This window comes from Larimichthys crocea, chromosome XXIII (assembly GCF_000972845.2).
Source record: "Larimichthys crocea isolate SSNF chromosome XXIII, L_crocea_2.0, whole genome shotgun sequence".
Classification (NCBI taxonomy): Eukaryota; Metazoa; Chordata; class Actinopteri; family Sciaenidae; genus Larimichthys; species Larimichthys crocea.
In genome coordinates this window covers 11,165,284-11,188,243 of record NC_040033.1, presented here as the reverse complement: position 1 = coordinate 11,188,243, position 22,960 = coordinate 11,165,284, and the positions used below count along the sequence as shown (strand labels likewise).

Below are 22,960 nucleotides of genomic sequence, written 5' to 3'. Positions count from 1 at the left end.
TTAACGTAGCTACGATTTGAACAGAATTAGTCCATTTAAAAAAGAGAGTACATTGTATGATTTGCTCCGGTTTGTTTCGGACTACAGATTAGGAACTACACCGACTGCGGCTGCGTGCAGAGCAGGCAGGTCATCACTCCGTCCTCCGGGGGACAGGTCAACCAGCTCCAGCTGGTCATCGTTAAAACCTACCTGAACGAGAACGGCTACGCCGTGTCGGGGAAATGCGACCGCACCTGCAACACCCTCATTCCTTTCCTCATCTTCCTCTTCATCGTCACCCTCATCACCGCCTGCGCCCAGCCCTCCGCCATCATCGTCACACTCAGGTAAGAGACCACACAGAGTTCAATTTGTCTTCCTCTAGGACTGAGTTGGTCTCTGTCTGTGTCCACTCTCTTAAAACATGCACACAGTAAATCTGTATCACATACATGGTGTTTCTCTGTGTCAGGTCTGTTGATGAACAGGAGAGGCCTTTTGCTCTTGGGATGCAGTTCGTCTTGCTCCGAACTCTTGGTAAGCTCTTTAATATTTACACTATGACGAATGGTAAACGTATTAGAGTCATCCACTGTATGTTTTGTGTCCTTGTGAACAGAAACATAATAATTTGTCTATTGTATCTAGTAGAGCAGATGTTAAAGGTTCAAAGATCTTTTAACAGTCTCATCTCATTTTTATTGCTGAGGCTTTTCCAGCTGGTCTGTAATCCATTTCTCTGTTTTCACCGGCTCTAATACGCTCTCTCGTCCTTGCTAACACCCTACAATTTTAAAGAGAGCAGGGATGCAGTGCGCTGTAGTGGACCTCTGTGAACTCCTGTGTAGGAAAGCCCTCAGGGTTAGTGAGCACTGCCCTAACATGCCTCTGATGTGCTCGGTATGGCTGTGCGAACATAAAGCTGTCACATAACTTCTCTTAAACCATCTCAAGATGTAGAAAGGGGGCATGAGCAAGTGTGTATTTGTGAGGTCGTACAGTCGGTTATCAGTTAATTATGCAATGCTGTACAACATGAAGTTACTCGTGTTGTGTTTTTGTGTCCAGGGAGAGGCCGGAGTTAATGGTGGCGTTATACTGTATTAATTATTTTGAAAGGTGTTTCTGTTATTTTGTCCACTCTGATGTACACGAGGGTGTCAAAGCTGCTTCTGATCCGCATGAAATGGTGCCACCAAGTGGTAGAATGATGGTGCTACAAGACAATCTACATTCAAGCGTTTCCAAATTCCATGACATACTGATTGTACACACTGTGTGTATCACGTATGTGTAAAAAGAAATTGTGTTACTGTGTTATACTGACACAACAGACATACATTATACTGTGTGCATTGGCAGACAAGATGAAGTTTTCATAATTTTCAGATTTACCTAAAAAAGTTTTAATACACACATGAAAAACCGTCTGTGTATTTGTATGTAGTTTGGATGTGGGACAAAGTGGAGGTCATCGAGGTTATTAATCACGTCATGTCTCTGCTCCCTCAGCCTACATCCCCACGCCCATCTACTTCGGTGCTGTGATCGACACCACCTGCATGCTGTGGCAGCAGGACTGCGGCGTTCACGGCTCGTGCTGGGAGTACGACGTCACCTCGTTCCGCTTCGTCTACTTCGGCCTGGCCGCCAGCCTCAAGTTCGTCGGCTTCATCTTCATCTTCCTCACCTGGTACTCGATCAAGCACAAGGAGGACCGAGCGGAGCGCTGGCGCCAGCACCTGCCTCCGCTGGGCACCGTCAGCGAGCTCATCTGCCACGCCGGAGGCCACAAAAGCCATGCGCGCACCCGCTCCTGCCCGGTGTTCATCCCGCCTCGGCCTGACCCGCCCGCCGCGCTGCTGCTCAACCGTGGCCACAGCAGCCTCAGCTGCCCCGGCAACGGCCTCAAAGCAATAACCCCGCCTATCCTGTTGCCCCATCACCACATAGGCTCTGCCCATGTCTGAGAGCACGACAGACCTCCCTCTCTGGGGGCGGGGGGTTCATCGTGACGTGTGCCTTCCTGTCTGTGTTTCTGCACCACACGGCGCTTTACACCTATCGGACACCATACGGGGTTCCACAGCTGCTGTAGGGCTGACGGGCAGAGACACACGGGGTGCGTCCCATCACACTTTAAAGGGCTGCTCATTGTTTATAACAACATGAAGATGTTCTTTTTATTCTGAGCGTATCATCAGCTGCAGCCACACACAGCATCCATGCAGAAGGTCAGATCTCCATGACAAGGTCGGGACGATGTAAAGACATCACACGGTGCTACTGTTAAAAGAGCAGGGCATTAAAACCTCTGTACAGACCAGATGAGTCATCATCGACACAGCATCTAAAGCACAACTGACAAACCTGTACTATGCAAGATCCTACGTACAGCTCCTCAGTACTGTACAGCTCCCTCTGTGTTCTACATTCGTACCTCTTTCTTCTTCCCCGCTCAATTCAAACCACGTTGTCGTCTTTTTTTCTTACAGTCTGAGCTGTGAACATATCAGCAATCTGTCGCCGCTCAACCCTGTGCTCTTGTCTGGTTAACATGTATCATTTGCATCTTCAGAAAAGTGAGATTTTTGTTTTAAATCCTCTTTTTTGTTTTAAATTCCTTTTTTGTAACAGTGCCTCTCAGGCTGTCTCGGCCAGTCCAGTATAACAAAGCTAGCTACCAGGGTAAAATGCTAGCCACTGATAAAGCCAGTCACTGTCCTGTCAGTTGAGCGACAATATTCTGCTTTATTGCCCTCAGCTTTTGTGTTCGGGGGGAACAGTCGTCACCGAGCTCGAGTCATCGCGCCCCCAGTGGACGTTTTACTCGCTATGGCATGGTAACCATGTAGCTTAAAGCCGATTTAACACTAATGGCATTAGTTTTACTTGTCTCGTCAGTGAGCAAGAAATCTATATTTCCTAACACACATCACACTACTTTATTACAGTGTGTAATAACAAGCCCAAACAGGAGCCAGGAACAATCTCATCTCTGACCATGTGCTGAAGCTACTGTGTCCGAAAGATGTGATTTTTACTTGACACTGGAAACGCGATGGAGATTGAAGAAAATGTGGCAAAGCTGCTGTTTTCTCAACAAATTTGATCCATTTTTGAAACCACAAAGTAAAATGATTTGTATCTAGCCTATTGCAACAATCAACAACACTAAAGGATGCATCATTTTGGCTCTACATTGTAATGGCTTCTCCATTCTATTGGTCATCAGATGTACATAGTAGTTATAGTAGTCTAGGCTTTAAAGAAGAAGAAGAAAAAAAAAGAAGTAGTGCGGCAAGCATGTAAAACAGTGAACCTCCTTTTATCAGCAAGAGTAATCTGAGTATTCAGTGGTTCCTGGGTGTTTTGCGGGGACCTCTAGTGGCCAGAGAGATGATTGTGTGAAGGCCAGTGAATGTTGCCGTTTGTCAGACCTACTGTACTATGACACTCTTGGTTAAAAGGTTAATTATTAAACTTAAATCACTGCACTGAATTTACGCTCTCCAATTTCCCAAAGATAATCTGCCGTCTTTCACATGTATTTATGGCCGCGGTTGTCATGTGACAAGTCAAGATTTTTAAAAAATTCTATCTGCTCGTTTTGAAGTCCAATGTGTCTAAAACCAACAGAGGCATGTTGCTTGCATGAGCCTTAACCGTTTTAATAGAAGTGTCTAATTTTCTTTTTACCTTTTAGGCTCCTGATATTTTATGGATTTACCTGACTTTTCAATAAGGGCAGGTAGTGTTTGAGAGTATTAGAATATTAGAGGTGCTAAGATGGCTAAGATTTGTGTTTAAAAAAAAATAAAAATAAATAAAGCTTTGTTCCTGATCAGATTTATTGGCTGCATACAAAAAAAGTCAAATCTGTGGCACTTGTTTTGAAAAACACATTTTTATAAGTATTTTTTTTTCTTTTTGGAGGAGGGGGCGGGATACAAGATAAGTCTAATAAAGTTATTGTATTTTATATTTTGATCACTTCATTTGTTAAAGTATTCAAAGGGGAGCACCTTGGTAGCTGAATGGTTACTGAGCATGCTGCATGGCCTTCGCAACGCCCTTTGTTGCATGTCATACCCCTTTGTCTCTCTCTCGTCTCCTGTCTGCTTCTGTTGTCTAATAAAGGAAAATAATCTTTTTTTTTTTAAAGTTTGCAAAGGAATGGAGACTCTGATGCAGTGAATACATTTTAAAAGTTAACATTTTTGCCCAAGATTGGTTGGTACTCTGCCGAGTTAAGATTATCAAGTGGTAATGGCAGTGACTAATTTTTAGTATCGTGACTTAGTACCTCAAATTGCATATTCATAAGTGATCATTGTGTAAATATTGACAAAGCAAATGAAGCGTATTATAGAGCTCACACATAGTTAGGAGCATATTTATGAACTAACCCATGACATAGTTTAAAAAGAAAAATAAGATTAAAGCTACAAAAAAAAAAACATTGGTGGATTTGTGTCGCGGTGCCTGAACAGTATTATTCACATGGGAAAGGTTGAGTTCGCTTTACATGTGAGGTGGGGTATTTTTTTTCTGTTATGGACTACAAAATTGACTGACTTAATTTAAATTCTGCTACCCAGGATGCCGTTATCTCCATCCGTAATGATTCTCTACCCCTTCCACTAGTGCTCTGCAGTGTCAAAGGGAATACCGATGTAGGATTATTGATCCTGAAAAGCCAAATGTGTTCCTCGTCCGGTCATCTTACAATTTAAATATTTCTTACTATTGAAATACCAAATGAACATGACTGAGTGAAGTGCACTCTTTGCAGGGATGGGTAGAGAATCATACAGTGATGCCACACAGATCATTTACTGTACCGCAGCGTCCTGCTGTTCAAACGCCTGGACGATGACTTCAGGTTGTAGAGTTGCTTTAATACATTTTCCTTTCATAGTATTTGAACTGAAAGTGAATTTCCTGGACAGAACAGAAGCTGTATTCTGAAAGTCGAGCTCTTAATGATTTTGTTCCTCTGGAGCAAAAAGACTAATTGATGTTTGTGAACACTTGGTTTACAAATGCCTTGAATACTTGATATTTGTCATTAAAAAATGGAAAAATCGAACTTGGCTTGTGGTTGTGTTATTGCAAAAAGCACCATTTACAGACAACACTCGAGGCTGAAACATCACCGGGATGGTTGAAAGAGTTTATTTTTTTTAAACAGCTTCATGGCTTTCCCGAAACCAGACTTGTTCTAACACTTCTACACACACCGTCAAGTAAGAAAAAGGACAGCATCAGGTTTTTGCAGAACTAGTTTTCTAACATCTCGGTCACTCTTTGGAAGCACCAACACTACAACAGCAGGGATGAACTCCTGGCGGAAAGGTGAAACATTTTGCCCTCAATGGCCCTGAAAAATTTAAGCTTTAGGCCACGTTGCAGTGTCTTACATGGCCGTCAACCAGTTTTAAAGGGGAGTACACAGTTACATTCAAAATGAATTGGTGGATTATCAAAGCACTACGTCATACACCACATAATTAATCTGTGACATTTCCAAAAAAGAAAAAAAAAAGTTACACAAAGAACATTTTCCAACCCCCAGGTGGTCGTGTTTACTTGTGATTATTAAAAAGGAAACTTTGACTCGTGTTCAAAATTAAATCTGCCGTGAAGAGTCCGAGCTGGTGCAAGTGGTGCAACTAATCAGAAAATGGTGAGCGTAGAGTATCAGGATCATTCAGATGATGTCAGCTGTTAAACTGCCCCATGATTGTCTAAACTGTCTGATATCATTACTGATACATGGCGAGGAGGGAAAAATAATCCCAGAGAGCGAATTTAAAAACAATGTGTGTTTATGTTGGTTCTAAAACAGAACTGACAGTAATCAGTAGTAATAATTTCATAAAATCTGATTTCATATCCACAAACCGTGGAGGGTGAAGGTCATAATGGAAAAGTTCAGAAGTGCATTTGGGGTCAAATGTTGCCTGTGTATTGTGTGTTGCATATGTTATGTATTTAGTGTTCTGATGAAGCGTCTGCTGATTATTAGATTCTTTAAAGACTGGAGCGTACCTAAAGCTGACTAATGCTAACTACTCATTCAGATGTTGAAATGGTTTCACCACTCACTCGTTTTTCATAAAAACATATATTAAAAACATCAATGGTGTTATGGGAATAATCATTTGTAATCCCAACAAGTTTAGCTGCATTAAGGCTTTTTTTTTTCTCGTTTCTAAATATATATTTGAAAAATAAAAACAAAAAAATAACACTGTTTACTAATAAATGTAGGCACCTGTAAAAAAATAAACAATAACTTTAATACTCATTATACAACTCTGACTGACTGAGGTGGCATCACTCGCCGTTTCTCTTGGCGAGCTCATCTCCCAATCGCTGTCTCTGTGTCTCTATGGCGACCAGCAGCTCATTGGCTGGCAAGCCAGCTCATGCGTCTGTCTCAGAGGGTGTGATTGGAGGGAGAGCCGCTGCCCTCGTAGTCCAAGGTGAGGGGCAGGGTCGACTGAGGCAGCACCTGTAGTACCAACCCGACACTCTGTGGGGTGCTAGTCTCTGTGGTGGGGGGGCTCCCGGTGGTGCTGGCCTGCACCTCGGGCCTCAGTGTCCGCCGCGGGGAGAAAGGGAGGTAGCCTTGGGCCTGGAATATGTCCTCCTCTTCTTCGAGGTCCAGGCCCAGGCCAAGACCCTGAGGGCTGCTCTCCTCTCCGTGGCCCAGGCCGGGCTCCAGCTGAGCCTCGAGGCTGTTGTGAGTACGCAGCAGGCTGTCGTGTCGTGTTTCCAGTTCCGTCAGTCCATTCCCGCTGAATATGTCTCCTTCCATCTCCTCCTGAAAGATTAACCCCCCTCCTCTTGGACCTGATGATGAAGATGATGATGATGAAACCATCACCGGTGACCCCCCAGGTCTGTCTATAGGCCTCTTCTCAGGAAGGTCATTGACAACAGATTCCAGTTTCCTTTCCAGTGTGGGCTTGGGTGGGGGTGGTGCCGGTGGCGTTTTGCTGGGGGCGGGGGTGGTGAGGCGAGCCTCTGTGGCCAGGCCCGGCTGGACATCACCAACCGAGGCCAACTCTTCTCCGCTTCCCTCTTCAAGGCCTCCACCCCCGGCCCCGGAGCCCAGCTCTGGCAGGGTGGAGTCGTCAAGCTGATGGGTTCGGTTGAATTTATTTAAAACGTGTCGCAGTGCAAATATATTATCTACATCCTTCTGGAAGTTGGCCCAGTCGTCTGGGCTGGGGCTGTAGTCAGGCCTACATTCATAAAGGCTTTCGTTTATGCTATACAGATCCTCCAGTCCCTGCCAGTTTACCTCCTCATCTGTCAAGTTGGGTAGTTTAACCCTGTCGTCCGTCCCATATTGGCTGTGTGCTGCCAAAAAACAAAGAAACAGAAGACTGTAAGGATCTGGAGGACAAAGAACAGGGAGCTCTTTTCAAGTTTGCTCAGACACCATGCAGTCATGCCCAGCCTCCGGCTCTCACTAATGCAGCCAGCTCCGTGGGGTCTGAGGCCCCACACACACACACACACACACACACACACACACACACACACACACACACACACTTTAGATAAACTAGCATTAGATAAACTAGATCAACACAGCACCCACACTAAGCTCAAGCCATGAGTAGTGCAAACACATGCTGCCTTAGAAATTCACATTAGAAAGACAGACTGAAAAGAAAAAAAAATATTTAATGATCCATCGTAACAGACTAACACACTAAGCTGCACAAGAGAAATGTAACGGTATAGTCAATGATAGGCCTGGACTGGGTTGAAATGCAAAGTCAGGCAACCTGGAAATAAAAGAACTGAACAGCAGAGGAAACAAAAAGGTGATCACCAAAACAAGAAGATGCTCAAAGGAGGGGGAAAAAAAAAAATCAGAACATGAGCTTGCAGGTGATTGATGTATCCCCAGAAAAAAAAAAAATGCAGCAGAAGGCTAAATCAGAGTTGGGCTCAGTTTGATGTCTGCGAGTACAAATTGAGGAAAAGAAGCATCAGTGCCACTTTTAAAGGATTTCCTTTTTGCGAGATCAGCATTTCTTGTGACTACTGCAGCTAGAGAATGCAGATGTTTTTTTTGGATGTAGGCTCGAGGGGGAGGGGGGGGTGGGGGACTCACAGGAAGGAGAGGCTTGGTCTCCTCTTTGACCACTTTCGATGCTGCTGTTGCCTGGTAAGCAGGTGCCAGAAACACAGGTCAGTTGGGGAGGACACATGGCAACTCAAGTGTCTCACTCTACCACAAAGCTAATGGCCATGAGCAAAATGAGAGCTATCTGGATGTCATGTTACGCTAAAAGGTGCTGATGGCTGACACATGGCATGGAGGATGATTTTTATAAAGGAACAGTTCCAGATTTTTGGAGAAGCTTTTCCCTTTCTTTCCGAGAGTGAGATGAGAAAATCGATCTCCGTCGGGTAAATATGAAGCTACAGCCAGGTTGGTATTCAGATAACTTACAGTTATTGACAGTGCCAGGCCAAGTCAACCAGCTGCTGGCTCAAGCTTCATACTTAGACATGAGAGAGGCGTTCATCTTCTCACCCGACTATCGGGCAAGAAAGCAAATGAGCTCATTCCCCCAAAATGTCAAACTCCTCCTTTAGAGCTTTTTATGTAGAATGTGATGCATGAAGGGTGGGGGTGGTGACAGGATCATGCATTGTCATTCACGTGCACTTGATGCTTGGGTCTCAAGTAGAAGCACATATTCAGCATCTCCGCTACGTGACTTCTTAATTCTTTATTAATATTTTAGCCATGCTAACGTAAGATGAGCTAAAAAAAAAAAAAAAAAAAAAAAGGATTAAACTTTGAGTCGAAGATTTCAGACGACCTTTGTAAAAAAAATGTCGCACTCTCGAAGCGAAAGGTGTGAAAATATGCGGCAGAGGATACACAGCAGATAAAAGTGAAGGCAGATGGTGCGCAAACAGAGGTGACGACAAATGAAGCTGCTTTAATGAGAGAACAACAACAACAACAAAATAAAATAAATCATGTTATGATTTGTTAGGGTGTCCCCAGCATGCAGCCACAGATTAAGCGCCAGCACTCCATGTATGTATGGATGTATTAGTGGGAATGAGGCAATTTCGGCCCATGCAGGTGTTAAAGAAAAAAAAAGCCACTGAAGAGAAACAAAAATTGGTGGATACCTGTGTGGCTCATAGCTTCCTCCATCTTTACCTCCTGATCAGGAAAAATAAAAGCAATCGGTTTGTTAATGCTTCGATTCAAGGAGATACGGGGAGGGAGATAAATAGATCATTCACACTGAAGATTTCTTCATGCACGGCTGCTACTTCCCTATGGAGAAATGCGATTATCGGATGATCAGAGTGAGGAAGGGAGGAATGGAGGAGGAAACAGGGAGGGGAAAAGATTTGAAAGGGCCGTGTGATCAAGGCTGAACGGAGAGATGAGGATTGATCAGAAAAGAGTGGTTTGTGTGAGTTTCAACAGGGTTTCCCCTTCAAAGCAAAAAAAACATACAAGGTTACATATCCAGTCAGGTGATTATGAAAGTTAGGTCACACTCTGTAAATAGATGCAAGTAACTGCTAGATCCATTTCGCCTTTTTAATAATCTATCCCTCCAACAAAAACATCGCTTGATGTAACCACAACAGCAATTTTCATTGGTTCACGGCGTTGGCATCGTACCCCGCGCAAGGGCAGCCAGTACAAGTAAGAGATTTTAGGCTGCTATGTGACATGTGTTGGCACGGTTCTGACAAGTCCGGCATGCCAGCGCTGAAACACAATCAGTTTTCTCAGAGCAGCTTGGCCGCCCCAGTGCTCCACTCTCCAGCTGGTAATTACAGACATTAAGTTTTTATCCTCAGGACATAAACAACGCAGCCAGTTCATGCCACACACGAACCTCGCAGGCTTTGGCCATTGCGGTATTAGTTATTTAAGCACCTCCATTGCTGGGACGTCTGCTCTGTGAGGATGCTTGGACCATGTGGTAGTAGTAAAAAAAACATATTGTGGCTGATTATAGCGGCGGCATGTGACGGGTTCACATAAAATGACGGCCTTAATTGCTGTGATGACAGCATCCTCGAAATAATGTCTCTAACACTCAGTGAGTCACAAAGGGGACGGTGGCCAGAGCTCTAACATGGACTTATTTTTATTGTAACACACACTATTTGAGTGTTTATTTAAGAAGTGGAAGGTCCTAGGGTTGAGAAGGAGAAGGCAGAGTGTTTGTGTGTGTTTGTGTGTGTGTGTGTGTGTCATCATGAAAAAAAAAAACATTAAACACACATTAACATAAGGACACACAAGACTCGGTGATGATTCCTTGACCTCCACCTGAAATGTCAGCATTCGTCACTGAGTGGATCGTTCCCCAAACACATGCAGCATGCATGAGACTGAAACAGATTCAAAACACACCAAAAGACTAGACTGAAATATATGATGTTATGATTATTACATTATATACTCACTAAAGTCAAATTTATTTGATCTGTTCGCTTCACTCTAATTCTTCCATGTGCAAAATCTGTTTCAGTCACTGTTGGCATCACAACTACCACTAACACCCGGTGTGACACTCCATACGTCAAACCATTTTAGGTTAAGAAGAACAATAAAGGCAGAAAATGAGCTGCTTTTTTTTACCTGCATCCAATCCTTTGGGGCGAGGGTTACACTGCTTGTAACCTTGGCAACTCCTCATCTCCATCAGCTGAGCGTGGAGAGAGTTCAGTACCTCCCGATCGACTGCATATACCGCGTTGGTCAGCTGCATGGGTAAAACAAACAGAAATTTAACAAATCACACACATAAAAAAAAAAATCTTTTTGTGTCATAGTGTTGTATTGTATTGTGTTGTATGTTTGCCCATCTCCAGCAAACGCTCGCTCACCTGGTAGGGGTCACTGTTGAGGTCAAAGTACTCCAGGAAGCCGGTTGAGAACTCGCAGAACAGCGTGTTGTGGGTCTCGTTGATGGTTCTCAGGCACCAGTAGGTGTTGTTGTTGGAGCTGGTGCACGCACAGAATCCGCCCACTGGACAGTGATCAAGATTTGTTGCCGTTAGTTTTACTGCAGCCGCTAACAAACAGAGTTTACAAGTGGGAGCTTTAAGTCAATATACATACACGACCACAGGGGAGCGGTCTGCCAGTGATCATTGTTATGTGTGAAACAAGTGAGGCCAGGCAGGCTGCAGTCGTCTCCTTTCCTCTGCCGTTTCTTCTCCTTCCTTTCCTTCTTCCTTCTCCGAATCTCGTTGTACAACTGGGCCCTGCTGTCTAATTCCTGCGCAGCCTCCCTGAAGGGCAGAAACGCGAGAGAATTAGAAAGAAAAAAGCGCGATGCAGCGATGACATCAGCCCCTGCCCTGTCTAATGCCAGTAACCGCAGTGATGGAAGATCCGGAGGGGGACTTCCAGAAGGCACAGCCGATGCCAGGATGTGACAGTCTGTTTACTTTCATGTTTAAGCTCTCGCTATGTCCAATTTTCTCCGGGATGACATTCTAGCCACTGTCCCCCTCTTACTCCCCTTGCGAGAACGCAAAACAGGCACTGTGAAAAAAACCAGCTGCTTCGTATTGGCACAATCTGTTCCCAATGTGTCCTGGTGCAAGTTGATCACTGTGTTTGAGGGATTGACTGATTTCCTTCTCTGTTGAGTCATTCTATCTTTCCATGCGACTCAATCACTTCCAGACACGCGCGCATAAAATAGCCATACATCTGCTTTGTCATTTAAGCTCAAACCCAGGAACCAAATACTGAATGAAAATGTCCACATAACATGCTCCTTTTAAAAACTCATTTCGTTTTTTAGGACCACAGTCATCACAGTACATGTACAAAACACACACACACGCTGAACTACTCACATAAGAACTACAACGTTATCTAAATGAAGGTGAGCTTTATGTTTAAACCATGCAGTGACCATGCAGATATTCACAGTGACAACAAAGTACAGTTATACATCATAATATACAACATTTTCTTATACAAGTTATAAGCCATGGTCAGTATTAATTAATAAGTTATGGGGTGACACTAAATGGGGACAAACCCATAATTAAAGGGGAAGAGAAACTCACTTAAACGGATGGAGTTGATCTTTCCTGTTCTTCAATCTCTCTGCCTTGTTTCTGTCTCCTTTGTTATAATAGCTGGTTTTATAAACAGAGAAAGAGACTAAGGACCAGACAGAACACTTTGGTTTTTTTTCTTCAGGCGTGGACTCCCGTAGGGTTTTTGCATCCGGCCTTAAACAGGTTATACGATGACTCAAAAACATTCAAAGAGAGAAACGTATTTTGGAGGTGAGATTTAAACGACTAACCTCTTCTTTCCGCAGTCGCACTCGTCTGGTCGTGTCCTCTTCAGGTGGCCTCTCACTTCCCGGAGGTTTTTGATTTTGTCTTGAAGTGCTTCAATCTGGAATCAAACACACACCAATACGTTCGGTCATCTTTGATCTAGTATGGCAAATCATTGTCCACTAGTGTGTTAGTAGCAGGCTCATGGTTCCTTGTACACTCACCTCCTGGTCCACATAACTCTTATGGTCTTTCCAGGCTCTGGAGGACTGGTAGATTTCTCTTTCACAATGGACACTGTCATTCATCAAGATAAAACACCTGGAAGAGATATAAACGCCTGTCAGACACCGCTCTTTTGACAGAGTGAGAAGTGAAGTCATTAACTGGAGGATGCTTTCTCACTTGTGAGTAACTTTTACAGAGTTTGGGTATCCAACGGCATTGGTATCGTCCGCCAACATTTCCTCCGAACCGTCATCTGTGCCCAAATCGAACTCTGGGTCCTCTGGGTTGTAGTGGCGCTTTGAGATGACGCGGCGGCGGACAGCTGACTGATCATCCGCTTGAAGGTCAATGTCATATATCTGACCTTCAAATTCAACAGACAGAGACCTGGCCGGCCGGGTGTGGACGAAACGTGGACGATAACCTATAGAAAAGAAGACTTAAGTCAAACAATGCTTTCAGTCTACAAATTTATCCTGATCAATCAAACCCCAATGTCTAAGTCTGACTGTTTCTAATATCAAGTGTCATTTTGGGCCATTTCTGGAGTGCATCGTGAAGGATTACTAATGTTCATGCTTGAGTTGCATGTTTTGTAAATGACACTAGAGGGCATCAAACTACTCAAAACCAACAGCACGCAAAACAACGTCCACAGAACAAATTGCAGGACTTGTTGCAGGATGTTTGCTTTTTCCGTGCATCTGTCTCCTTTTAGAGCATAAATAATCCATTACAGGAAATCAAGCCTTGAGCCTTTGCAGACTTCTCTTTTCCAACTGCTATTGAGAGACATACATCAATACAACGTTATGAGCTGAGAAAAAGCTGGATGTTAATCTGAGTCTGCCCCATGCCAGGTCTCCCCCGCTGCTGAACTGAAATAACCACATTAATCCTACACGTGTATATCCACTCCTCCATCACTTGAAATCAATTTATATTCTAATGCAGTATCACATGGAGAAGCAACATGGCGTGTGTGCACTCACGCTGGCCAGATGAGAGCTGTCGATGGGCGCGTCGGTCCGTTCTGGAGGGTTTAAAGGCGGCATCCCCGCAGTCACAGCCCCTGTCTCTGTTGTCGTAACTGCTGCGGGGCTTCAGGCTGCGGGCCCTCTTCCTGGAGCCTTCTTTCGAACCACCTTTACACTTCTGTATCCTCCACTTGCCTGTGATTTCCTCCACACAATGCCATTTCTGTCAAAAGCAGCAGGGGAAAAAAAAACAGAAATAAAAAGGGAGCTGTAACATCCCCTTATGTGATTTTCTGTCTCCTAACTTAATTTGTATGTCTAGATTTGTAGAAATTAGAACAAACCAAAGAGTCCTTGATCTATATTTCTTTTACATTTTCCACATGTTACTCTAGCAATGAACAGATTTTCTGACATATCTAATAAGTGCTATAGATGTTAACAATATAAAAAAACTTAATCTCAGACAAAGCCTCTGTTTTGCTGCGGTTTTTGAAGCTCCTTGAGAAACACATGCTTGTGACATACATATCGGGCAAATCTCCGCCTGTGGGAAAGAATGGCATCCAAAAGCAGCAGGAAAGATAAACCAAAACGACCACATGAGATGAATTGGGCCTGTCTGGTGTCTAGAAAATAAAGTGGAAACCCCTATCACTCTCACAGTGGGTATGTCTGTGCCAAGTGCGTCACCAGCATAATTGTGTAAATACATATCCACGCACTTGCCTACATCCTCCGTGTCTTTCTCAACATCTATTCCCTGTAGGAAAAGAAAGCTGGGGATAATTTCTGTGAGTAGTACCACCGTTTAGGTCTTATATAAATGGAAGAGACACATCTGCAGAGCGCGGCGCAGACGATCAGTGGTGAGTGTGGGAACGAGGGTCCAAACAAAGGGCCATAAGGCAGATCAGGTTTCTTCTGGAAGGCGCAGTGATGAAGAGCTTATGGGACCAACAGAGCTGTTATATCAGCATTAGACAAAACGCGAGGGAGAAGGAGAGAGATGTATCGTCACTTAGGGATGAAAACGGCCTCTGTCTTTCTTTAACCTTCTCCCTTACCCTCCCTCCTGTGTGCGCTTTTAAGCCACAATGGTATCACTACAGCAGCAGGACAGCAGAGATGGATGAGAAACCGAGGAGGAGGAGTGGGAAGAGTTAAGACCCAGAGCACTGCAACTCACTCGCACTGTCATGTACCCCCAAAAAACATAGAGTAACAGAGGTTTCTTTATGTCCCTGGTGAGTAAGTCTGGTCTGCCCACAACAAAACTCTTACCGTTATCACATGATCGATTCCAAAAGGACCACAACAGCTCTGACAAAAACACAACAGAGCGTTCATAGAAAAAACTGGTCTGTCTGAACCAAGAGCGTGTGGTCTTGAACAGGCAGTAACTTTTAAGGGTTTTCAAAAACAAAACTTCTCTCATACTAGCCTAAGTTGGGTTCAAGTCTGAGGTTTAATGTCCTCGTTGAAGATCCCGTACAATGTTTCAGTTTGAGCCAGATTTTTTATTTGCTCTGTGACAGGGACGTGAGTTGGATCTGCGCTCTTTATTAAGCTTCTCTGTGCAAAGGGAGATTAGAATGAAATGAGGAGGAGAGATAAAGCCCTTGCCTGTTGTGTCTAAGTACCATTTCCCCTGTAATTTAGTAAGAAACACTGCACTGGCTTTCAGTCTGCTCACTGGGAGGCCACGATAAGTCATGCCAGAGGGGCCATTTATGGTTAAGTGTTATCTTCCATGCTATGCAGCTACATATTATGATGTATGACTGTAAATGATTCCAGTTCTACATGTTTTGTGCACTATTACAGGTGCACACACACACATACTGTACCCATACTCTCATATGAATTCTCATGACACATCGCAAACTGCTGAACTCAAATAAAAATTGCTCAGTTGCCTGTTTTTAATAACCGATTCTTACATACGCACATTTATAAGACCATAACCGGATCTGGATTGTATTAGTCAGCCCCTCAGTGACTCTGCCCATCATTTAACGCTACCTGAAACTTGTAACAATTTGTATTGTTCTGGTCTGCGTGCTCCAAGGCCACATACTGTAGCACTTGGCTGTTGGTCTGCTAGAGATTTAATGGGCACAGATGAAAGGGAAGTACCAACAAATGAATGCACCGCAAAACAGTGCAAAGGGGTCCAGTTAAGAACCAAATGATGTACTGTAAATGACTATTTCACTTGTGGCTCTGTGGAATAGCTCAAGAGGCAGCATGGAGGTCACTGCAAGAGTGGTACTCATTACTGTTCAAAAAGATCTGAAGAAACTTTCCTTAGTGGATATCAGGGGAGCTCATTTTCTGCTCACAAAGTCTTGCAGAGTGCACATGGGTGTGTTTGTTTTACCTGTCCAGGCTGTTCGCAGGGTGTCTGGAATTCGGCCTGCTGGCAAGTCTCTTTGACCTTCTTGTACTTGGGAAGGCTGTTGGTGTGCTGAGTGTTCACTGAGTCATCCTTCTTTCTTAGGATCTTTCTGCATAACACAAATAAACAGAATTAAGAGGAGAGCATCAACAGAAAGGGCTTATTCAGAGAGTCTATATACTATTAAACTATTAAAGTATGTGAGCTGAATTAAAGTTTTATTCAGTTTAAGAGTTTCCTGTTTTTTACTTTCTGTCACGGCCAGTGCTGTGCGCTTCTCATGGGCATGGCCAGTAAATGGATAAGTTATGTAGTGTCTGTGTCGTGCCAGAGGGTCTGGGCATGGAGCTCAGGCTCAGCCTCACACCAGTGCTCAGCTCCGGGCCAAGCTGTTTGACCTTGGCTTGGCATCACGTTCAACTGCCCTGCCCACTTCTCCTGTGCTACCACCACAAGGCCTGGCTGAGTGTCTATTAGGGCCATGCCAACCCCCCACCACCCCCACCCCCTTCTCTATCCTTAACCCTCTGCCAACATGGCCTGTCTGCTCACGACAGACAGACAGACAGAACGACGGCGACTACGAAGCACAGAACAACCTGTCCTCTTTAAGAGTAGGGCCATTGTCGTGTTGTGTCCGAACCCATCTTTTTTCCAGGGGAAAACAGCCAATGTTCACACACTTGGCTTGGCTGTAGTCTCCAGCTTTTAGCCAAGGGCGATTAAAGCGCCAGCAGTTGTTGTCGATGTCACTCCCTGATGGCTGCATTACGTAGATGATTCCCAAACAACACAGTCAGCCCCAGCTGTCAGTCAGCATTTCACAGGCTCAGCGGTACTGTACTGTAAGGTCATGTGAGGATATTAAATCACAGGCTGTATCACATGACTGGTGAGAGGAACTGTACAAAAAAACATTAGCTACTGTGTGCGCTGCTACATCTGTGGCCGAGTAACAGAGTGAAAGGTCTGTGAAGGCTAATCTCAGCATTTAGAGACAGGCACAAAAGAAGACAGGCTTTTTTAAACAGCGTGGATTAATGGAGGAATGGATTAAAAGAGCTAAAGCCCGTACAGGTCAGAGGTCATACTCTTTTCATTTCACAGACAGCGGTCCACAGACCGGGTAGGTCTTCTGTCACACAAACATAAGCCAGCGGGAGGACTGATCTGCGTGTGGTGCAAGCAGAGCTAACTAGTGCTTCTTTTATATTCTTGAATACGTGTCTCCAGATGTTGACGCAGTCGCTGGCAGATGAGCAAATTAGTGGAAAGGAGATGGGAGAGCCAAGATTTGGGAAAAAAAAAAAAGGGACTGTGAGGAAATGATAGTGGGGGAAAAACAGCAGCTGTACGGGAGAACATGACATACTGTAATATACAGTATCACCACACATGCTGCCAGCACAATCTGGTCTCAACCAGCATTACTGTTCTCACCTTCTTCGTTTTCCTACCGATTCCCTGATGTCTTTCCTTTCTTATTTCCTTCATGTCAACCTTTTTTTTTCCTTTTTTTGCTCGGCCACTTGTGTCATGCGAAGACAAGCTTGATGGGATTATTCATCTCCCAAGTTGTCAGGTTTCTGTCAGTGTACCCCTGGCATTACCACAGCTTAACATGTTAGGTGAACAAAAGCCAGCTGTCAGATTGGAAGTATCATTTTCTGCAACATATATCTGGCAACAGACGAGAGGTTAAATAAAGACCTGACGGGGTTTGTGAGAGAGCATGTACTGTATGCGATCGCGTGCGCTACAAAGAAAACAGTCTTGGGGAAACAGTTGAGCGTTTGGCTGTACTGTGGCTGCTGCATTCCACACTGGGGGAGCTGGTGACATGTCCTGTGAGTGGATTGAGTGTGAGCCCTCTAGCCATTCTTCAGGTAACATCATCCTGAGCCTGGCTAGCCTTTGTTTATTTTTCACAGGTCTGGCTCTACCATGTTACTGAAATGTATCTTCCGTCTGTCTCCTTCAGTGCAGTAACAGCAGGCTAAGTCAGGTTTAGAGGCCTGATCGTGTGCTCAATATATGCAAGCCCCCTTTAGAAGACAAAGACTCTGCTTGTTTTTCTTGTAAGTGATCAAATGGCCTGGTTACACATGTGTCAGCGCCTCTTGCGTGAACTGTCATAATTTGCCAGCTGCTTATAGCTTTACCAAACAACTTAGAATATTTCATCCTCTTCCACGCCATTGCCTTCCAAGCCAACTGTGGTCAGGAAATGTCTGTCAGATAACAAATAACTAGGAAAAGCGGCTGTGTTGCTGGAAAAGGGGAACGTGCATGGAGATTTGCACATTTCGGGTTCACTGAAATGTTTTGTCAGGTTTGTGTGACACACAATGCTCTGCAATGACATGGATGTGCCTGTGGTGTGGAAAGGGAATAAAGAACTTAAGTTTACCCTCGCTCCACCAGGAATGTGTCCCTCCAGACTTTGGGTTTCCGGTTGGGTTTGAATCTAGGAAAACAAAACGCACAAAGTTTATAGAATTCATATGGCCTATGCACTCAGCATCAGCTACAGTATGTCAGGTATGCATCTAGCCAACATTATGTTGATCATAGCAAACTCAAGACGTTGTGGCTTCAAGGGAATGGCGTAAACTCTCTTTGAGCATTAAACAGATTGTCCAAGTTCTTCCTTTTAGCCTGGAACATTATCCATTGTGACTGTTTCTTCAATAGTGCAGATATATTAACAATAGCAGGCACAATGATTTTGTTTTCGGATTGGACAGTGTACAGTGGGTTCTGCTACGGAAACAAATGATCCAACTCACAAACAAATTCTACAGGAAACTTCACATGAGGAACCTTGGTGAATCTCAGCCAAAGTCCCACAGCCAAGGAAAATCCACCAAATTGCCCTGAACCCACATTGTGCTCAGCTGGAGCAATAGCAATTATTTTGGCCATGGAAATTTGCATTTGCTCAATAATGGCAAATGAATAGGACTGTTGCACATATCATACACACTGTGCAATTATTGTACATAATATCCATTACGGCATAGCATGACGAATTCATACAGACCTATTGCCAGTCCTGTCCTGTTCCAGCAGCTTAAGGATGGACTTTCCATCCATGTCTGGGGGGGTGTCCAGCCCAGCAATGTGGAGGATCGTGGGAGCTAGGTCAATGTTAAGTACCAGATGAGGGTTCCTGAAGAAGTACATATACATAAGGTTGACTTAATATTTCCTGAAATACATATGGTGATATTAAACAGCAAACAATGTGTCTCTGTTTCTGAAGTCAAGTCACAAGAACTGTTCCTTGGACTTACACTGCCCCTGGCTCTACGTTGGGTCCCCTCAGGAAGAACGGCACACGGATGTCAAAGTCATAAGGCATCGACTTGCCCTTGACTAATCCAAACTGACCAATGTGGTAGCCATGGTCTGCTGTGTAGATGATGTAAGTGTTGTCCAGCTCTCCACTTTCCTCTAGCATCTCATAAACCTGGGAAGTAAAATGAGCCATGATAAGATGATTGACAGTGGACTAACCAGATATTAAAATCCAAAAAAAAAAGTCCATTAATAATCACACTTGCCTTCTGCACTGAGTCATCCACAGACATGAGAGTCTGTAACCTCTTCCGATGGAGGAAGTTGGTGAATTCCATGTGAATGGGTCTCATGGGGCCTGTGTACTGCATGATCCAGTGTTTGTCCATATTCGGGGCATAGTTGTAGCTGGGGGTGCTGGGAGGAAACAAAGGATGCAGAGACGAGACAGACGTGAACAAAACTCCCTGTTTTTAGGGTTCATACGACGTAAATATATACTGTGTGCCTAATAAAGTTGCAAAGACGTAAGAAAATCTTTTCTAGATGTGACTTATCAGAGCACGTAACAGCTGTAAAGACCCCATTTAAGTTGCCAGAAAACACCTGTCTGCTACTTTTCTCAAACTCATGCTCAGTAACAGGTGCCACAGTTGTCCACTGCGTTTGACACGCATCAATAGCCGCTGTGTTTGTTGAAGGAAACGTCTTAATAGTCAGCAGCCAGCACCTTAGCTGTTTTTCCACACCTCTCTCCGACCATCTCTCCCCTCACACAGAGACGAGAGTCTTCTCGCTTCACTGAGCTCTTGGCACAGACAAGTCATTTGAGGGTTGGCACATGCTTAAGAAAATAATAGGCCCCAAAGTCAAGTTTGCAACAACTTCTGGACCAAAAACTCAATAAGTCATGGTCATTTGAAATGGGGGAATAACAGGAGTGAATGAGGAGCAAGAGGGAGGGAGAGGCGGTCTTGTTTGCGGAGTTATAGCTGAGAGGAGCTGTTCACCTGTCTGCAGTACAAGCTATAAAGCAAAGCAGGGAGATGTATAGTAGACTAATGTATGAAGTTGACTTTGTGTTTGCAGTTCAAAGCAAAACAGTATATAAATAATATTCTGCAGGCATGTGTAGGTAGCCCCAGAATCTGTCAGCTTTGTAGTCCAATAAATAACCAATAATTTCCTTTCTACTACAAGTAATTCACTCCTAAAATAAACTATAATAAACTGTCCTTGAAAAGCAGCCACGGGACAAAGTATCAAGACTTGGATACTTAATGAAGACCTGCTATGGGAACTGCTTTGCTCTGACTGAGTGAGCTGCCTTCTACCCTCGTCTGCTCAGACCTGCTTTGTAAGAAGGGTGAACTCTTCACCCACCTAGCCAGGCGGTCTAATAAGCACCACAAAAGGGACCTGTCTATGGGCAATGGGCCACCAAGGTATGGGGCCCTGGGCACCAGAGAACCAGGAATGCAGAGGTCAGCGGAATGAAGCCAGTCCATAGGAGAGGTCACACCTGCCACCTGTCAGATATAGGTCGTGTTTTTGTGGGTATTAGCCCTGGATCAGAGCAGCCCAGAGCCCACTGTTCACCTCAGAATGCCTCCTGACCTCATAAAACTTAACATAGACACATCTCGCATGAGGATTAGTGACGTTCCCTAAAGCAACTTGCTGAGTGACGACCAGAATAACTTCCATTTAACTCCCTGCTATACAGAGACATGCCATTGAGAAACCGCAGCACATCTATAGTGTTTAAAATAAGTCGGGAGCTTGGCTTACATCTAAGAGACAGGGTAAAAACACCTTCAACCAAGAATGTTAATGACATTAACATCAAACCCTCCCCTGCTATTGTTGCTGTCAAAAATACAGACGCTCATTTGATTTATGAGGCGGCTCCTCCTTTTACTGCCACGCAGTCTCTTCCAAACTCTGCGCATTATGAAGGAGAGGTATATGGCATCTGCAGCAAAGACAGAAAGTGGAAGACCAGAAACATTTTCAGCCACATCTTCCTATTAGTGGATTAATTACTGGATTTTACAGAGAGTTACCAAAACTCATATCTGTAAAAGAATTTGTTCCACAATATTTGGTAGTAAAAAAAAAAAATGTTCTAGAAGTGTGTAGTCAACAAACACCCACCTATACCAACCACCTGTGCTGCTGCAGTAACCACATATTCCAGACACACTGCACCTACACACAATCACTGGGGCAACCCTCTTTAGTCACCCGCAGGCCCCTGTCCAACCCCCCCTTCACCCCGGGCTCGAGCTAAAAATAAATTAATAATGTCACAAAGGGTGTTCCAGAGAGCACAATGCATTCCTCTCGTCCCAAGAGCTGCGGGGAGAAACTACTGATTGATATGGACAGGATCAGGAAGTCCTTTGCAAATTTCACAGGAGGGGAAGAAGGAGGGGTGAGGAGAGCGGCAAAGGATGAGAAAAACAAGACAAGACAGAGAGGAAGAGATAAACAGAGACAGACAGAGATATACAGATAGAGTGACAAAAGCGGGAGCTCAAACAGGCCTGGGGGAATGTTAAGTGGATAGAAAGTGAGAGAAAGGAAGTAGGAAACACTGAAAGCGCTGGGAAGCAGAGAAAAAAAAGAAGAGGAATATTGAACACAAGTGGCAGCCTACATCTGCTTCTCTAAAACACCATCCCTCCCCCCACACAGTGAAGTAGTGCATCCTGGGAGCCTGTTGGAGGGCCCACCAAGAGATGGCAAGGCATGTTGCCATGGAACGACGCAGAGTATTGCAGCGCTGCCTCAACTTAGTGATGAGAGTTGTGGGAGGCCAATGTGGGTTTGGCATGAGCTCAGTGTTCCGTAAAAAAAAAAAAGCCACCCCTGATCCTTCTTAATGGTATGTGCCCTAGCCATTCTTGGATGATAAATCATTTTGATTTCATGCTCGCAGAGTTGTCGGCCCTAACAGCGTCTAAGCAACCTGTCATCACTGGGGATTGAGGGGCGTGAGCACTGTAATAACGTTAGGCACACCAAATCATAAAAACTCAAATTGGATGTTAACAAGAAAAATTCCATACGGCAGCAGATGAAAGCTGCCAGAATGTCTGCGTATATGATCTTAAAATCTGAGGCCCAAACATTCATTTTTCATTATTTTACAGGGTTAAAAGACCTGTGGTGGAACCCAGATGAGTGCGTGTGATAACGTGAACCTGAATGTAACTTACATGTGCTGCGAAGCATTTGGGAAGTGCTCTGCGTACTGTGGAGCCGAGTCCTCAGGGCCATGAGGAGCAGCGTGACTGATAACCATCATGACAGGACGGTGAGGGTACACCCGTTTGGACATGCGGAAAAAGTTGATGCTGTCGTTGGTGATCAGATCTGTGAAATAGTCCTGGAAAAAAAAACAGAGAGAGAGAGCAAATATCATGAATAAATAGGAATTATTAGGTGCTGCAGGGCTAAAATCCAACCTAGACAAGGCTAAAAGAGAAGGTGGAATTGAGGGGAAAAAATTCAAAACAACACGAGCTTTGATAAAACTCAGCCCAATCACCATGACATGTTGCTTTCCCTCGTCCAGCCATTTTCAAATAAATGGAGAGGGGCCAGTGGGGATATGAACTGGGGCCATTGAGTACACTACCAATCTGTCGAGTCAACAGCTGGCAGCTTGCCTGTGTGTGTGTGTGTGTGTGTGTGTGTGTGTGTGTGTGTGTGTGTGTAAATGAGAGTGTGCGCT

The 22,960-nt window shown here is 44.4% G+C and overlaps 2 protein-coding genes across 15 annotated transcripts in view; one reads left to right on the top strand and one right to left on the bottom strand.

The window, feature by feature from the left end:
* The window catches only part of slco5a1 (solute carrier organic anion transporter family member 5A1), a 37,124-nt gene extending 32,682 nt beyond the window's left edge, over positions 1-4,442 (top strand). For all 4 annotated transcript variants that reach the window (XM_027274003.1, XM_027274001.1, XM_027274002.1 and 1 more), the window contains 3 exons: positions 88-329; positions 455-519; positions 1,495-4,442. In XM_027274003.1, the coding sequence (XP_027129804.1) occupies positions 88-329; positions 455-519; positions 1,495-1,952 (765 nt within the window). In that variant the 3' untranslated portion in view covers positions 1,953-4,442. The remainder of the gene's footprint in view (positions 1-87; positions 330-454; positions 520-1,494) is intronic.
* A 700-nt stretch (positions 4,443-5,142) lies between these two features.
* The window catches only part of sulf1 (sulfatase 1), an 82,052-nt gene continuing 64,234 nt past the window's right edge, over positions 5,143-22,960 (bottom strand). For 7 of the 11 annotated variants that reach the window (XM_027273992.1, XM_027273993.1, XM_027273996.1 and 4 more), the window contains 15 exons: positions 22,443-22,612; positions 19,485-19,635; positions 19,215-19,390; positions 18,962-19,090; positions 18,329-18,385; positions 15,901-16,027; positions 13,533-13,740; positions 12,718-12,964; positions 12,537-12,633; positions 12,336-12,430; positions 12,091-12,162; positions 11,126-11,298; positions 10,891-11,033; positions 10,643-10,766; positions 5,143-7,356 (listed from right to left, as the gene is read on the bottom strand). In XM_027273992.1, the coding sequence (XP_027129793.1) occupies positions 6,428-7,356; positions 10,643-10,766; positions 10,891-11,033; positions 11,126-11,298; positions 12,091-12,162; positions 12,336-12,430; positions 12,537-12,633; positions 12,718-12,964; positions 13,533-13,740; positions 15,901-16,027; positions 18,329-18,385; positions 18,962-19,090; positions 19,215-19,390; positions 19,485-19,635; positions 22,443-22,612 (2,898 nt within the window). In that variant the 3' untranslated portion in view covers positions 5,143-6,427. The other 4 variants (XM_019258549.2, XM_027273999.1, XM_027274000.1 and 1 more) reach the window with 4 other exon arrangements.